The 18604-nt window shown below is 39.4% G+C and overlaps 1 protein-coding gene across 3 annotated transcripts in view; it reads left to right on the forward strand.

Moving 5' to 3' along the window:
- BRCA2 (BRCA2 DNA repair associated) overlaps positions 1-18604 on the forward strand; it is a 99748-nt gene that overhangs the window by 24652 nt on the left and 56492 nt on the right. For all 3 annotated transcript variants that reach the window (XM_038405551.2, XM_038405561.2, XM_043504386.1), the window contains exons 10-11: positions 10235-11449; positions 13271-18478. In XM_038405551.2, coding sequence (XP_038261479.1) covers positions 10235-11449; positions 13271-18478 — 6423 coding nt within the window. The remainder of the gene's footprint in view (positions 1-10234; positions 11450-13270; positions 18479-18604) is intronic.

Here is an 18604-nt window from a genome sequence, read left to right on the forward strand (position 1 = left end):
ATGTTTCAGGGACAGGACTCAGGGTCAGTAATTTGGCCACATCCTGGATGATTGAAAAGAAAAAGGAGGAGATAATGGGGACTTCTTTGGGGAACTAGGGGAGTGATTTGCTACCAGGGCAGCCAGGGCATATAAAACTGGATGGTGCAGATATGAAATGTGGTTTTGCTGAGTTTTGTAGGTGGACTCAATCTACACAGGCAGAAAAAGAAAATGCCTAGCATCCCTCTAAAAGTGGGGAGGAGGTGCCAGAGCAGACTGGTGGACACGGCCTCAGGATGCACGCTGGTCCAGAGGGGTTTGGTGAAGCCTTGTTGATACTACCGGTGACAGCCTGAAACTAGAATGCATCCACTGCAAGAAGAGGCTCTGCCCAGTGCAGAAATATCCCTAGAAGTCAAGAAGCACTTTGAGTGGAAGCAGGTGTAGGGGTGGTAGATGGGCTGTCCCATCCAGTCATTATGGAGACAGACTGGAGCCTCTTCCCTTATAAGGAGAAAATGAGGGTCTAGAGTCTCCCATAGCAGGAAGCAAGACCAACAGGGAATGGCGCAAAGGAGCAGATGTAGGAAAACCAGAGAACCCTAGACATAAAGATACAAGCCAGAAGGAAGACTGAACCACCCTCAAAAAGGAGAGGGTGAAAACAGATGGCCTAACACAAGGGGCTGGGGAAAATAGTGCTCCTAGCTTCAAGTGAAAAGCAGGCAGTTGCAGGGAACCTCACCACCAGCACAGCAGGAGGAGGGATCCTGAGACAAGTTCGTGGGGTTGGGGGAACCAGAGCCCCCAAGTGGAGGAGGAAAGGGAGGCATAGTGACAGGCTCGCCCAAACTGAAAGAGAAGGTAAAGGGAGTGGGGAAACAGGCTGTCCATGCTGTGCAAATCTGTGGGTGGAAACAAAAATGACGAGGATGACCCTCACCCACAAAGTGTGACTTCTAGGGGTGGAACATGGACAACCATACTGGGGCGAGCATGGGGATCTCAGAGCCTCTAAAGAAGGGAAAGTGCAGAGGAAAAGAGACCTTGCAAGGATGGGTGGTGTGTGACAGAGTGCAGGGGATGTGACAGAGTGCAGGGGGTGTGTAGGTGAGCCTGCGCTCTGATAATTTAGATGCTAGTTAGTGCCTCAGGAGAAGCTGACTGGGGGTAGTTATCTGAACGGACTGGGTGGGCTAAAAACTTAATTAGCTCCATCAGCCGCGGGCTGATAAAAGTGTGCGCCTTTTAGGAAGGAAGTGTGTGGGCGGGGGGTGGTGGGGGAGACGGGAACAGAGTTAGCTGCATCTAGTCATACAGAGGCCTCAGAGAAGGGAGATCTCTGTTCCCCTCAGATCCTGCTGAGATAGCCTAAAGCTCAGCAAATATTGTAAATAGGCAGGAGCACGGGGGACTGTGGTGATATTGATGAAGGGGAATTGTAATAGTTTCACTGTGCGCACACCTGGTGATATCTGTGCATTTTCTTCAGGGAAGAGGATGGGGTGGAGGTGGGCCCCTGTTACAATTAGATTAAAAGATTGGAAATAAAAAGGGAGATTTAATAACTGGTCTCAGTCTGACCTCTGCAACATTTGCTAACTTTTTCCATTCTTTGTATGCATCAAAACAAAGTGTGAAACTACCCAGAGGGTGATGTAGTTCTTGATAGGCAAATTGCTGCAGAGGAAGCTAAAGTTGTAATTAAGAATTTAAAATCAAGGAAGGTCCTGATGGATTTTTTTGGAGTATTATAAAGCTCTAAAGCGAGTGGTGGTCCCAATTTTAACTGAATTGTTTCATGGATAATTGCAGGAGAATGAGATTACAGATTTATGGAAAAATCAAAAAGTGTGGTTATTACTAAAGAAGGAAAAGATCTTACTAACTGTGCACCACACAAACCTATTTCTTTAACTAATCTGAAAACCAAAAATTATCCTAAATAGATTGTCTGATGCTGTGTATAAGAAAGGTGGCCATTTGTATCACTGTTCTTACCAGTTTTCAGAGTAGCAGCCGTGTTAGTCTGTATTCGCAAAAAGAAAAGGAGTACCCGTGGCACCTTAGAGACTAACAAATTTATTAGAGCATAAGCTTTCGTGAGCTTATGCTCTAATAAATTTGTTAGTCTCTAAGGTGCCACGGGTACTCCTTTTCTTTTTGTTCTTACCAGTGTTGCACAATTTCCATAAATCTTATAGGAAGTGCATCATGTAAGGTGTCAATAGAAAAGTTACAGTCTATCAAATATGATTATCCTGCTTAAATCAATGTATCATCCTTGTTTCTAAAGTTATGAATATTGGCCATGGACTTGTATCTTATACATGTGTTGTATTCCTGGGTAAGATCCACCAAATAGCTGTCTGGCCTTAATGTAAATTCTGTGTATTGATGGCCCATCAAGGACACTTAGCTCTCACAGTGGGCCATAGAAGAAACTCATTCTGCCCAGATAGCTCTTACTGGGGACACCTCAGACTCCGAGAGGCCAATGGCCACTCCTTATGGTTCAGTAAACTATGTAAGGATATGTGATATGCACATATGGCCCTGGACCATTAGCATAGCTAGGAATGTAAGTTTGGGTGGGCCACAAATTATTATGGATGGGCAATATCCACCCATACATTTCCTTACAGACACAGCTTTATTTTTGATTGGCCTCTTCGCTCCGCCAAATGATGCGTCTCCCTGACACCAGCAGCGCCTCCTGCAAGAGGCACCGATTCCAGCAGCAGTGGCAGCTGCAGGGACACAATGGGGGGCCCCTCAGCAGCCCCGTTGCCTTGACGGGGGTCTGGGGACGGGGGGAGATCACTGAGCACGCTAGCCCAATTTGTTGGGAGTGTGGCTGGAGCCATGCTGCTCCAGAGCACAAGCCCCCTTGGCTCTGCACATCCCAGCCCAGCAGAGCTGCACTTTACAGCTTTTTCTGCAACCCCCCCGGAGAAGAACCCCAGCAGCTGAGTAGCTCCCAACTTTCCTGCTGGGGAGGGGGGATGCAAGTCTTCAACTGAAACTACGCCTGGGTGACAGAGAGAGCAAATATACCCAGCTGGGAAGTGGGAGGAGAGCTCGCCTCCCAGGTGCCAACCCCTCTGCCTCGCACAGCACCCAGGGGCAACCTAGAGGACTCTCCCACCCCCTCACACACACATACACACACCAAGTCCAGCAATTATGAAAACGCCCACAATGGGCAACAGGGCATTGGTGGGAGGGTGGTTGTTGGGGAAACTTGGCTGAACTGTTAACTTTTCTTTTCCTCTGTGTCTCCCCCAAGCAGCTTTAATCCCTTCTTTCTGCAGCATGGGAACAATCCTTAGCCCGTGATTTTAAAAAAAAAAAAAACCCACCCTCCTCCCACTCCCAATAACAGAGCGAGAGACACACGCTCAGAAATTTCCTCCGCATGCAGCTCCTTATCCAACTTGAGATGCTGGGGCTTTGCTTGCTTTCAATGAGACATGCTGCTAACCTTGGCTTCTGGATGCTGCTTTTTGCAGAGGCATTCGCAGGAGGTGGGGGAGCTGGAAGTAATTGATTGCAAAGAAAAATTCAGGTTGGTGGCTGTCATAAATATAAAGGGAAGGGTAACCACCTTTCTGTATACAGTGCTATAAAATCCCTCCTGGCCAGAGGCAACATCCTGTTACCTGTAAAGGGTTAAGTAGCTCGACTAACCTGGCTGGCACCTGACCCAAAGGACCAATAAGGGGACAAGATACTTTCAAATCTGGGGCAGGGGGCGGAAGGAGAAAGGCTTTTGTTTGCGCTCTTTGTTTACATGGTTGTTCTCACTTGGGACTGAGAGAGGCCAGACAGAAATCCATCTTCTCCAAACCATCCTAATCCAAGTCTCCAATATTGCAACCAGTATAAGTAAGCCGGGCAAGGCGGATTAGTTTCTTTTGTTTTATGTGAATTTTCCCTGTGTTAAGAGAGAGGTTTATTCCTGTTTTCTGTAACTTTAAGGTTTTGCCCAGAGGGGGATCCTCTGTGTTTTGAATCTGAATACCCTGTAAAGTATTTTCCATCCTGATTTTACAGAGATGATATTTTACCTTTCTTTTTTTAAAAAAATAAAATACTTCTTTTAAGAACCTGACTGATTTTTCCATTGTTTCAAGATCCAGGGGTTTGGGTCTTTGATGATTTTGTAACAAATTGGTTAGGATATTATTCTCAAGCCTCCCCAGGAAAAGGGGTGTGTAGGGGTATTTTGGGGGAAGATATCTCCAAGTGGTCTCTTTCCCTGTTCTTTGTTTAAAACGCATGGTGGTGGCAGCATACTGTTCAAGGACAAGGCAAAGCTTGTACCTTGGGGAAGTTTTTAACCTAAGCTGGTAAGAATAAGCTTAGGGGGTCTTTCATGCGGGTCCCCACATCTGTACCCTAGAGTTCAGAGTGGGGAAGGAACCTTGACAGTGGCAGTTGTGGAGGGGGAAACAAACAAACTGAGCTTTGTTTGAGACGATAAAATTCCATGCACTTGGCAGAGGATATACAAAGGTTCCTGAGACATCTTCCTTTTGTCTTCATTTCTCTGGAGTGGATTTCTAACAATGAAGCTCTAAACAAGGACTGATGACCCCAGTCTATTTGGGTAATTCCAGAGAGGCTTTTGCAAGCTCACAATTTATTCCATCACTGCTATGATCTTGAGCTATGAACACTGAAAAATGACCTATATGTATATGATCTATTAACCATTTATAATCCTCTTCTTTTCTTTTATTATTAAGCCTTTAGTTTTTAGTTACTAAAGGATTGGCATCAGCATGATTGTTGCATAAGATCTGAGTTATATATTGACCTGGCTAAGAGGCTGATCTCTTGGAATTAGAAGGACCCTATATTATTTGATTAAATTGGTTTTCAGTAACCATTCATCATAAAGTCCAGTGTCTGGGTTTTTCACTTTGTTACTGGCTTGGTATAGTCTAATGATAGAATAACCACCAGTTTGGGGTGAATCTGTCCTGTTTCTTAGCAGTTTGTCCTGAATTTGGCATCCTCTGCTGTGATCCACTGAGACATGGTGACAGTGTCATGTTGCCCAGATCTGTTCCCCTGACCAGTCTGGGATCATTGCGAGCTGGCATCTATCTGATAATATCAGAGGATCTCTGAATTTGACCTAAAATATTAATTCTGGCAATTCTTCCTGTGTGCTGCTTTCTTTGGATGCTGAGAAAGCCTTCAACAGGCTGGAGAGGGAGTACAGTACTTCAGACAGATTTTGATATGGTTTGGTTTTGGAAATCAGTTTTATAGGGGAATATTAGACCTATGTACTCATCCTTCAGTGTCTGCTTTGGTCATCAGTCCCTTTCTTTTACTTTGTCTAGGGGTATAAGACAGGGTTGCCCTGTGAGTTTGCTTTGGCACTGGTACCATCTGCAATGTGTGTGGAACAGCCCATTTGTGTAGGGCATTAAAATGCCTTCAGAATTAGAACACAATATAGCTTTGTTTGCTTGATAGTGTTTTGCTATATTTGGAGGATCCAGAAGTTTTGCTAAAAATTATAAAACAACTAATTTTGAAATTTGGGCAGCTACCAGGTTTCAGAATATACTAAAATCAATCTGAAATGTTAAGAATTAATATTCCTGAAAGGGCTGAAACAAACTCTTGTCAGTTACGTACATTAATATAGGTAAAGGAATCTCTAAAATATTTAGGAATAAATATTGTGGAGAAACTTAAAAATCTTTTTAAGGCAAATTATTCTCCAGTGGGGAATAAAATAATAAAAGACTTGGAGGAATGGAAAAAATATGAAATTTCTTGGCTAGGTAGAGTAGCCTTGGTAAAGATGATTTTCCTCCCAAAGGTGTTAGGTTTTTTTCAGTGCATCTCTGTTGGTGTCCCTGACATGACATTAAAACATGGCAATATGTGCTATTAAAATTTGTAAGGAAATATAGAAGACATAGAGTGAGTTCTAAAGCTCCATATAAGCCTACAAAGTAGGGTGGACTAGTGTTCCCTAATTTGGTTGATTTTATTTATTTATTTATTATGCATCACAATTAAAAAATGAGATCATTTGCGTTAACGATAGGCCATCCAAACACTGGGCAAAACTTGAACAAGACTCATGCTCAAACATAGCTATTCATAGTCATTGTTAGGTTAAAAAGAAATTTAGGTCACCTGAAAAAGCCCCAAAATACTCATTCATCCAGACCACCTTAGCAGCTTTGGACAATTTTTTTGAATTCCTGTTGCCACGGCGCTCTCCCTTAGCTACTTTCATTAATAATAAGGAATTTATCCCTAGTCACAAATATTCCTATTTGTAGTGTGTAAGAGTTGAGATTACTCAATTTGGTAGTTGTTCCTGGGTCCTGATATGAATCATATCAAGCAATATGTAACTAATATAAAATCCTGTGTTTTCAATATGTACAAATCAAACATTTTATTGTGAAATCTGGTTACAGGGTGGCTCTGTACAGACTGTTAACCCCATTTGAGGAGTTGACCCAGGAGTAAGCTGCAATAAAAGGTTTATTTCTAAGATATATACAACTTTGATTTAAAAAGCTGTTCAGAGAACAGTTGAGATGAAAAGATGGCTAAGGGACTTTGACAAAGAAATTGATGCGTCTGATTCGTCTCTGTATGGGAAAGGGGATACATATCTTCAATTTGTGAAGCACATAAAGAAAAATATTATAAATTACTGTATAGATGATATTTTAATCTAGTTAAGATCCGTAATTTTTTTTTCTACGGGGCAGAAAATTTTTTTTTCTGTTCGGGGTGAGGGAGAAAAGGGAACATATTTGCATGCGTTGTTGTCGTGTCCAGGAACTAGATGCTTTTGTGAGGAAATTATTAAAAAGCTTCATCTTGTGACAAAATGCCAGCTTCCTGTGATCCCCGGACCTGCTTACTTAATGCTTCAGTAAAAGATCTACATTTTAAATGGAATACACTTTATATTTGTTGTTGTTAGCTCTAAGACTTGGTATTGCACATTATTGGAAAAATCTGACTTCTATAGAATTGTGGTTTAGCAAAATATGGACTGTCCTTGTAATGAAAACGCTTCCACAAGGAAAACACCAAAAAGAGGAAAGGCATTTAGAAATTTGGTCACCCTTTTTAGCATACTCAGAGGAGAAGGGCTCTCCCGCCAGCAAGCTAGAATCTGAAGTCATGTTCTTTGAATATTAACCTGAACCTACATAAGTAACATACGATGTAGTATGTTAATGTTTTATTGTAACTGAGCCATAATAAAAAGTTTCAAAAAAGAAAATACAAGAGAAATGGTAGTGGAATTAAGGGCTTGCCTAAAGATACTGGATGAGGATACCTGATCGGGTATGTAAAGATATTGATTGCAGAGTTGTTAAATCTGAGCCCTGTGGAAGAGGTGAAAGTGGAATTGTAATAGACCTAGAGTGCTGATTATTAAATGTGCTCATTATCAATAGATGTAATTATAAAAAACACAGAGCATGCAGAGTTTATACTACAAGATCACAAGATGCCATTTTCCCAAGACTGTTGCACCTTAACTTTAAAAAGGAGAGACCTGGGGAAAATTACAGCAACACTCAGGAGGTCAGATATCCACTATAGATGGAGATTCCCATTTTAATTCTCATTCAGTTTCTAAAATCAGTAATACACAGTGAGTGACTCTAAATAAGGAAAAAGTACACTCCAGTCATTTGGGATAGAGATCCAAATCTCAGGCACCCAAGAACATACTCCAGAGGTAGAAACTAATGATAAGCTGCTGAAAAATCATCAGAGATGGGGAAACCCAAGAAAAGGAGGGTAGGAAAAATAAAGACAGAAGACTCTAGAGAATGTTCTGGCTATGGCAGAAGTGATGCTGAACAAGAGGACTCAGATACCTGAGTAACCTGAATATTAACCAGAAGATATTTATTGGGAGTCATAAAGAATGAACAGTAATTATGTTAACATAAAGATACTCTGAAATTTGGTTTAATTGGGTGTGTTAGAGTTGGGTGAAACATTTTGGACAAATAGTTTATTTGCCAAAAAATGCAGTTCAGTTGACCTGAAACTATTGGTGAATTTGACACGAATTTACCAAATCATTTAAACTCCTCCCCTCGACCCCACTTAGATGCCATTCACAAACTTTCGGGAGGGAATAGGAGGATGTAGTGGTAGTGTTGTCTTCCGTCTAACTTTTAGCCCAGTGGTTCGGTCACTCAGTCGGTATGTGGGAGACCCGGATTCAGTTCCCTCCTCTGCCTGAAGTGGAGAAGGGTGAAGCCAGCCAGCTCAAAGAAATAATGGATTGGGAGTAATCTAACCCAGCCAAGCACGAGGTCGTAACTGAACAAGAAAATGGTGACCATATAAATATTACTAGGCTACCATAGATTAATTCTTAAAAAACCATGCCCTCCAGAAATTTATACATATTCCTTAGCAAATGCTACTCTCTGGGTTTGGGATAGAATTAGAGAAAAGATCTTTTCCTTCACCCATGACACCCATTGTAAATAATCCAGATTTTAATCCAAATTACAAATCAGAGATTTCAATGCTTGGGAGAGCTATATGGAGTACATACGGTTGGCCAGTTGTTCACCAAAGGAACTTTTTAAAGAACTTTTTAGAAATCAAAACCAGTTTTAATTTCCTCACTCTCCCCTGGTATCAGTACCTTCAGATTAGGCATTCTGTTTCGCAACTTTCTAGTAGAACCATTTATGGAGAAAATTAACTTTAATAGAAGTGATGGCTTCTGGTTGATCAGGTTTTTTGTTTGTTTGTTTCCTAATTGATATCAGTCTTTGCAGGTAACTTTCCTAATATCCATATATGACACCATGGATACAGGATTTGGATAGACGGTTACCCCAGGGGAACGGGCTTTGATATGAGTAAGAGGACATGGAACCTCAGTCTGGAGTAATAAAAAAAAAAAAAAGACTTTAAGACACTTTCATTGTTAGTCAGGTTAAAATAAATAAATATAAACTGAATGGAGATACATGTTGGAGAAATTGTGATCAAAGAGGTAATTTCATGCACTTTTTGTATGGACGGACATGTCTTGTCATCAGAAAGAACTGGGATGTGAGTCGTAATCAAATATTACAAATTATTGGATATTTATTGTAAAATGATCCCTTGTTAATTCTCTTGGGACCTCCTAATGGAAATTATGGTCAAAGAAATGAAAAATTAATCTCCTCTGTGAGTAGCTGCTAGACTATTAATAACTCTGAAAGTGGAATGGTTAAAATTATATAGACGGTTGTTATGGAAAAATGCATCAGTTACCCAGCAAAATAAAGGACAGATATATAGATAGATAGATAAATGTTAACCAAATATCTATCTATCTATTTGTATGTTCACTTGCAAAAACCAACATCTGTCCAATTTTTAATATTCATGTTTGATAGACACACCTAGTTTGATAAGTATGAGTAGAATCCGTATTTTCACTTTATTTAATAAAATCCCCAGAAACGAATGTGGTGGATGAGGTAAAGAAGCTCACTCTTTAATATGGTAATGGTAATATCCCTGCCAATAGAGACAGTTGACTATATTATTCTGTAATGTTTCTCTAAACAAAAAGATTGTTTTTCTAATATTTATAGAGCAGTGATTTGTAACCTTTTTAAAACTTCCTAAATAGTTATTAAATGAAGAACCCGTGGTTGTCTTCCTAATCTTTTTTTTAATGCTATGATATTGTGCATTGAGAATGATCATGATAGATTACTTTTTTCCTGTTTAAATTATTGTTCCATTAACTACAAACAGTAGATCCAAAGAAAGGGAAAAATGTAAAACATTGAATTTAATTGTAGGTCCTTCATTGTCCCCTGCATGGTATAACTTGCATAGGAGACAAATACAGAAATTTAACTTGTGGAGTTTTCTCCTAATTTTTCTGTCTAAGGGACATTCACACTTTCCCTCCCACTGGTAGAAGAAGCCTGGAGTTCCATCCTCAAAATTTGTTGGTCCACTGCAGTCCATAGGAGGCAAGAGATATCTGCACTGATGCCCCATGTCTCCTCTCTCCTATCCATAGCATCAAAAGCTGGCCACTGGAGAACACTCCTGCTGTGGGCACCCACTATAGCTCCAAACTGACACAAAGGGTCAGTATTGAGAGGGAAACGGCAGGAGTAAATACAGTCTGCAGACTACAAGATAGAAATAGAGTAGTATTTCTAAGGTGATATTTTCAATAATCCTGTTTTTTAACTATTTACAGAGCTGGAGAAGATGTTGGATGGCTCATTTGGTGAGATGAACAGCTTGGAAGATAGATTTCACATTTCCATTAAGTCAGATGGGAACAAAATGGCACAAAATGCCCTGCAAGATGGAGAGATGCATGAAATGACCATAGATATGCCAGATGCAGGGGAACGTGTTCTTTCTGTATGTCGTACTAGTGGGAAATGTCTACAAGAAGTAAAAACAACCAACTGGACTAAGAAAACACACTTTGATAAAATGACTACTGTTTTACTTCAAGAGACTAGTGAAGTGATGGGGAATTTTGAAGATGCTTGCTTAAGGTGTGAAAGAGAATTGGATTCTCCTAAGTGTGAGCTGTTTACACCTAACATACCAAATAATAGAATACAGAAGCCCTCAGAAAATAGAAAATTTACAAGGGAGGATATGCAATCTTCTTTAACCTCTGAATGGTCTCAGCTGAACTTATCTGGTCTAGATGTAACACAACTGGAAAAAATATCCATCCGGGATACTTGTTCACCATCCAGTTTCTGTAGCAAGAAAAGATCTGAAGGCAAATTAGCACTTGTGACTAAGGAACATGCTAACTTCAGTACTTTTGAAACATCTTTACTGAACACTTCAAGTATAATAAAAGCAGAAAAGCTGTTGAATATCAATTGGTCAGAACACATAGAGAATGAAACAAAAACTTATGAAAAGTACTCAACCTCTGAAACCTCTCTAATGCATTCTGTCTCTCTGAGTGTTCAGGATCCAACTTTAGTGAAAGAATGTGCAGCTGAAAAGGTTTCTGAAGTGAACTTTTTAGACTGTGGTTCCTTCTTAATGGAAAATGCAAACTTTACAGAATACCCAGAAGTCCATAACAGATGCTTTCATAAACATTTAAAGGAACGTTCTAAATCTTCCATAACTGATGTTACCTCTCACCCTGTTATATGTAATGCTTCAACTCCAAATAATCCCGATGTCACAAAATGGTCAACAAATAATGAAAACACCCCAATGAGATCTGGCTTGGAAAGCATGAGTGTGTTATCCAGCTTGAAAAAGAGACCAAAAAGATTTATTTATACAATAAACAATGCTTCCCCGTATCAAGAGGGAAAAATCCAGAAAGAAATAAAAACAGGTTTCTCTACTCATTCTGCATCATCTCATTCAGAATTTGAATCATGTACCATTAAAGGTCCTGATACAGCCAATAATGATGATCAAGGTATGGCTTTTAATTATTTTCATTAGTTGAAGTTTTTTTTAATTAAACTTACCTCTTGCTTCCCCTTCACAATTCAGATGAACAAGTATCATTCTGAAGGGAACTGTAATTCATAAGATTGGTAATGGGGTCTGATGGTGACAGAAAGAAATTACCATATGAAAACAGTCTGGTTAGCTTATGTGTAATGTATTGGTCTCAGTTTAGTTTCTAGAAGAAAAATGTCCACCTCAAATAAATTGTCAGAGCTGACTTTTTTTTGCAGTGTCGCCAGAGGTGACTGAATGGGCATGGAGTATGCTAGAGATCAGGGTTCATGAACATTAGTGGAACAATATGGGGAACATTGTGCTACCATTGCATCCTTTATGTATAGCTGGAGGGCTTGAATCTCTAGACCAGAGGTGGGCAAATGTCCTGCCCGGCCCTTGAGCTCTCAGCGGGGAGGCTAGCCACCGGCCCCTCCCCTGCTGTCCTCCCTCCCCCACAGCCTCAGCTTGCTGTGTCGCCCGCCCTGCTGCCCGCACTCTGTGCTGCAAGCTCCTGCCAAGGACCATGGCTGGCTCCAGTTGGTAAGGGGGCAGGGAGCAGGGGCGTTGGATAAGGGGCAGGGAGGGGGGCAGTCAGGGGACAGGGAGCAGGGTGGGTTGGATAGGGGGTGGGGTCCTGGGGAGGTGGTTAGGGGCAGGGGGTCCCAGGAGGGGGTGGTCAGGGGACAAGGAGCAGGGGGCAGTTGGATGGGGCAGAGGTTTGGGGTGGCGGGGTGGTCAGGGGATGGTGAATGGGGGGGGTTGGATGGGGCAGAGTTCTGGGGTGCAGTCGGGACAGGGAGCGGGGGGGTTGGATGAGGCGGAGGTTCTGGGAGGGTGGTCAGGGGACTGGGAACAGGGCATGGGAGTCCCGGGGGGCCTGTCAGGGCAGGGGTGTGGATAGGGGGCAGGACAGTTAGGAGCGGTTGGATGGGGCGGTTGGATAGGGGGTGGGGTCCCGGGGGGCGATTAGAGGCGCCCCCCGGCGGGAGGGGGCAGTCAGGGGAGAAGGAGCAGGGGGGATTGGATGGGTCGAGGGGTTCTGAGGGGGGCAGTCGGGGAAGTGAGAGGGGATGGGTAGTGGGCGGGGGCCAGGCTGTTTGAGGAGGCACAGCCTTCCTTACTTGGCTCTCCATACAGTTTGACAACCCTGATGTGGCCCTCAGGCCAAAGCGTTTGCCCATCCCTCCTCTAGTCCTTTCCATCTGGTACTTTTCAGGAGCACTAAAACACTTTTTTTTAAAAAAAAATCTTACAACTATAATGTAAGTTATACAGCTGTTGTGATATACATAATTTATTTTCAAAAGCTGTGAATTTTTCCAAAATAATTAGTTCAGATTGGAGAGTTAAGGATCCCACCTCATGTGATGCTCTTACCACAGAATCCATGTGCTGTGACTTCACAAGGGGGACACCTATTCCTCTATTTTAACAAAAGCATTACTTGATTTGTGATCACAACTCATGGTATTTGAACTGAAGGCTACTGATCTCAGTTCATGGTAAAGTCAATTGTCAGACCATGATTAAAGTATATAAGGCCCTGATCCTGCAAACAAACACTTGAAATCTATCTACTCGTGGTTATACAATTAATAGCAATCTTGAAATCTATCTACTCGTGGTTATACAATTAACCATGTACACAAATGTTTACTGAATTGGGGCCAAAGTTGTATTTAAGGGCTAAGTTAATTAAATTCAGTTTATTGAATAAGTGAGAACTGCTTTGTGTCTTCTATTTATTGACATGTCTAACTATTTTACAATGTTTTTCATTTCCTTATAGATCTTTTGGTTTCTTCTGCTGAGAGAAAGTATTTGCAGTCAGATACTGAGGAAAACTCCATCCTATTGAGCAAATATGCCACAAGAGCAGATAGAATAGATAACTCACCTAATAGTTCTTTCAATAACAGAATGATACATCAAGACTTGAAAGATGTATTAAGAAATAATAGCAGGGAACATCAGCCTGCTTCATCATTAGATTGCTCAGAAACGTCTAATACTCCAAAAGAATATTTAGTGGTTTCTTCAAACAGTAGAAATGTTTTGAGTGTAAAGCCTAAAGTTATAGCTACAGCTTGCCTCCTAGCAACAAAGCATTCCGAAATGGACTTTGGTAGGATTAAACATGTGGTTCAGTGCCTAAAGAAAGACGAGATGGATATGCATAGGAAAGTTAATCCAAATAATGACAATGTTATACTTCAGATCTGTAAGGATCAACCTGGAGAGCCGTCTAGTGATAATGAACAGTTGGTTCAAATGGAACAAGTGCCAGTATCTATGAAAAATTGTCACTTCAGTGATACTTTGAGTGAAATTAACCTTGACATAAGTAAGAACAATAGTGTTTGTTGCAATAAAAAAACATCAGGAGATGAAAATGTTACAGGCCATTTGCCAATAGATGAATGTGAAGCTGTAACTCTGCCACCTGTGGCAATTCAGCCATATAAAAATTCTAGCACTATGTTAAACACAGAGAGAAAAACAGATGTAGTTCCATTTTCAAAAGTTATAGCTGCTGATCAAGAAACCGAGTCAATTGAAAAGGATGAAAATAAGCTTCAGACAACTGCTAACAAAAACACTGTAACTCTAGAAAGTGGCAAAAAACCGTTTGATCACAAAGACTGTGGTTCACTACAAGTTGTAATTTCTGAAAAATCAACCTTGCCAGAGCTTGCATTAAAAATGAGACCTGAACAAATAGTCTCAGGCTTTGTTCAAGAACCAGAGCCTGATGTAGAAGATAAGTATTGCATAAAGAAGGTGATCAAACTTCCTTCCAAACATATTGCATCAGATAAAGATTTATATTCAAAAAAACCTTTATGTTTAGACATCAAGTCAAAAGAAAACCCAGAAGACAAAGAGAAATGGTCAGGTCACGCAAGTTTTAATGGCCATGGCTTAAATGAAAGCTTTGGTGGCTTCCAAACTGCTTCTAATAAGCAGATAAAACTCTCTGAAAATAGCATTACAAAAGGCAAAATGTTGTTCAAAGATATGGAAGCTGAGTGCCTTAAAGATTTTTCCAAAGAAGGGATCAAAAACATTTCAAATCAAATTACAAAGGAAAATGTTAAGATTTCTCCAGTTGTGGATAATAAATTGGACACTAACGATTCCCATGGTTTTGATTCACAGGCAACTCTTGTTGAACCTAAGAATGCACAAGGTATCCTGCCTGAAAGCACTGATTCATCTCTTCAGAACTTGCCTAGAAATCAACAACCTCAACTACACCGAACTTTGACAGCAAGCCAAGAAGCTGAAATTACTGAACTTTCTAACATATTAGAAGAAACAAATAGTCAGTTTGAATTTACACAGTTTAGAAAGCAAAGTAATATGGTGCAGAATAATAGCTCTGACCTGTCTGGATGTGTAGATACAAATGAAACAACTAACTTGAAGAATATTTCTGATATGTGGCAAGATGCTGATTTTGATGACTCTTTTGAAACTGAAGCCCAAAGAGTAAATAAATCTAGTAAGCACACCACAAATGAAAAGTCTACAGTGATGGGTAATGTAAAAGAAGAGAGAGAGATTTTCCAGAAAAATAACTGTGAAGAGTTTACCTCTACTAACTTATGCAGAAATGCAAATAAGACACTTCTTGTCCCAAGTTTTTCAGTACTTACACAGGACAGTTTTTCTAATTTTGGAGGGTTTAGTACAGCTGGAGGCAAAAAAATGAATATTTCTAATGAGGTTTTGATGAGAGCTGCAAAATTGTTCAGTAACCTGGATGATGATGGTGAGATGTTTAAACCCACTGAGATGAATTCCAGAAGTGGTTATTCTAATAAACACATGACTTCTAGAAGGAATGTTTCCAGATGTTTGACAGAAAAAGACAGCTATTGTGAAGAAAGTTTAAAAGATGCAAATGTTAAATACCAAAATACACTGAAAAATAATGAAGAAAATATTAATACATTTATGCAAATACATAAAGAAAATCAGGGGAAAAGTACAAAAAAAATTGGTGAAAATGATTTTATTTCTAGTAGTACAAAAATGAATAATTTAAAAGTTATTAAATATTCTAGATACAAGATGGAAAACGGTCTGTCATCTAGTGAAAAGGACAATCAGGCTCTGAACATCTCAACAAAAAAAAAGGAGAGTGACACTCACTCTCAGTATAGTTTACAAGAAGGTTTGTCAGACCTAACATGTTTGAGCGAAGTGTCTAAAACTGAAGAAATATTAACTTTAAATATTTCAGATGAAACAGAACTTGATTATAATAAAAATGAACAAACGGTAAAAAATCTAGATGATTTTCAAACTGCATCTTGCAGTAATATATCAGTATCCCTAGCACCATTAGATAAACTCCATTTGTTTGAAATATGCACAGAAAAAGAGGTGGATAATATGTCATTAAATTCCAATAGGCAAATGAGAAATAGTGTAAACAAGAAAGTCATAGGTACTACTTCTGTAAAAAAAACCATTAATGTAAACCAAAACAAATCCAAAATAGGCTCTGACCATCGACAAATCTCCATCCAACAAGATACAGATTTTGAAATAAAAAATATAAAACAGAACAATATGACAAGTTTCCATACTGCTAGTGGCAAGAGAGTTATAATTACTGATGAATCTTTGACCAAAGCAAAACAGATTTTTGCAGAAGAAAATGTTTTCCTAGAAAATAAGCATAATATTGGTAATTTTGAGGACTCTGAGATTCAGGCTTTAAAAAAAAAGAAATATAACAAAGACTTTATCAAAGATTGTGAGTTATTTGCAGAAATTACTCCCAAATATTATCAAGAAATGCTTAACCTTACAGGTAACCTTGTTTCTAAAGAACTTGATAATCTACCTAAAAAGAAATTAGATGATAGTCTAATTAAACAACCTGTGGATGTTGAAACTGTGAAAAAACTTTCAGTAGAGGTACATTTATCTGCTAATTTGGACAAAGAACCTGAAGAACACTCAGAAACTTCATTTTCAAAAAAGCCTGTTTGTGTGGCCATAGGAAAGTCAGATTTAGGATTTTATACTGGAAATGACAAAAAAAAATCTCTAAGTGAGGCATCTTTATTTGAGGCAAGAAAGCTATTTGCAGAGGGAGATCTGGAAAATTCACCCACAAAAAATGATGGCTCAAAAAGTACATTAATTGTTTCTTGTATTGACCAGATTAGTACAGATTTGCATTTAAAAGAAGTATCCGATATTCTTGCAGAACATCCCATCTACATAAATATGAAAAATATTTTAACTGTAAAGGATAACAAAATAAAAAATGATTCTCTTTACTTAACTCACAGGGAAGAACATTGCTCTTTTCATTTAAAAGATGATAGTAAAGGGTCTGACTTTCAACATTCAAATGATTCAGGTCATGATGTGAACTGCTTCCCAGAAAATATGGATAGTGTTTCTCAAGATCAGCCACTCGTAAGTCTCACTGCAGACAAAAACAACTTAGTTAGTTCTGAAGAAGATTTTCAAAATGAGAGCTATGTGAATCAAAACTGTGATTTAAAATTTCTGGATGCCAAGAATGTTTTGAAAATCTCAGCCACTGAAGTGGCAAGGTCCAATTCAAAGTTTTCTAAGGATGGACTAGTTGCATTTAGTACAGCAAGAGGTAAAACAGTCACTGTTTCCTATGATGCACTAAATAGAGTCCGACAAATGTTTCCAGAAAACTCTGATAACTCTAGGAAACAGAATGCTGAGACTAAATCAGAAACTAATCAAAATGAAATTGCAGCAAATTGCTTTCAGACCTTGGATAGTGCTAAGTGCCCCACTTCTGCTAACTCTTCAAATGTAGATAAGAATGAGACCTATAATTCATCTACAAGCCATTTTCCCAATGCAAATGAGAACCAATATGAAGATGGACAAGCATTACAGTACAATAGAAATAAATCTGTAGATATTGGGTCTGAGCCAAGTCCTCAGACGTCATGCTTTCAGGTGAATGACATTTTTTCTGGCCTATGTAAATTTCCTAAAAAACTAAATCATCATCAGTCAGACTTTGCTACAGGTAATTATGGATTTTTTAGCACAGCAAGTGGTAAACCTGTACAGTTATTGGAAGATTCATTAAAGAAAGCTAGAAGTCTCTTTTCTGAAATTGAAAATAATAATTTGTCAGATCAAAAATGTGTATCAGAGCTGAAATGTGATTATGATGCATCTTCAGTTGGGGACCAAGTAGAAAAGTTTGTTGGAACAGGAAGTACTTCAGCACTTAGGAAATCTGAGATAGCAATATCACAAGAGAAAAGATTTCCAAACCCTGAACTGATTTCAAATGCTACTTTTGGATTCAGCACAGCAAGTGGAAAGCAAGTGCTAGTTTCTGAAAATGGTTTTTTGAAAGTGAAGCAGGATGAAACTGCCAACAGCAAATACTACTTTGCAGATCAACTTAATTTAAGACAAGATCCTGTTACAGCCCTAAAATCTTCTGTTAATTATGTTGGTGTAACCAAAGCAGTAGATGAAGCCTCTTTAAAACCCCAAATCCAGGAAACTCATAATGAAGAACTTGACTTAACAAACAGCTGTCCCGTTGAAATGAAGCCTTTACGAAACATTTACGATATTAAAATACCTGCATGTGCACCTCACAGTGAGAAGGATGAGCACCTAACTCTGTTAAACAGTTTTACACCTTCAGAGGAGATTCAGCTTTTCGAAAAAGAGCATCACGGTCTAAATAGGATGGAAATGGAAGCTGAAGCAGTTTCATGCAGTGCTCCAACTAAAACAAAGCTGGATGTTTATCATCTTACATGCTCCCAAAGTTCAGAAAAATACTTGGAAACAGAAGCAGCAGAAAGTGCCAAAGCTTTTATGGAAGATGATAAACTCTCTAATTCTGGAGTAGAAAATAATACAAAAAAATCCCTCTTTTTTTGTAGAAAGATTGATAAAAACTGTCCATTAAATATGAGAATTGGGAAAAGACACATGGAAGAAAAAACCTCACTTGGTAGGTGTCTTTTTTTTTTTTTTTTAATTCTAGTAAGTGCATTTAATTTTGTATTTCTAAATGGTTTAGAGCACTTTGCAATAGAACTTGTTTAAACTGATTTTAAGTAATCTAAGGCTTGAACCT

Source organism: Dermochelys coriacea, chromosome 1 (genome assembly GCF_009764565.3).
Source record: "Dermochelys coriacea isolate rDerCor1 chromosome 1, rDerCor1.pri.v4, whole genome shotgun sequence".
Taxonomy (NCBI): Eukaryota; Metazoa; Chordata; order Testudines; family Dermochelyidae; genus Dermochelys; species Dermochelys coriacea.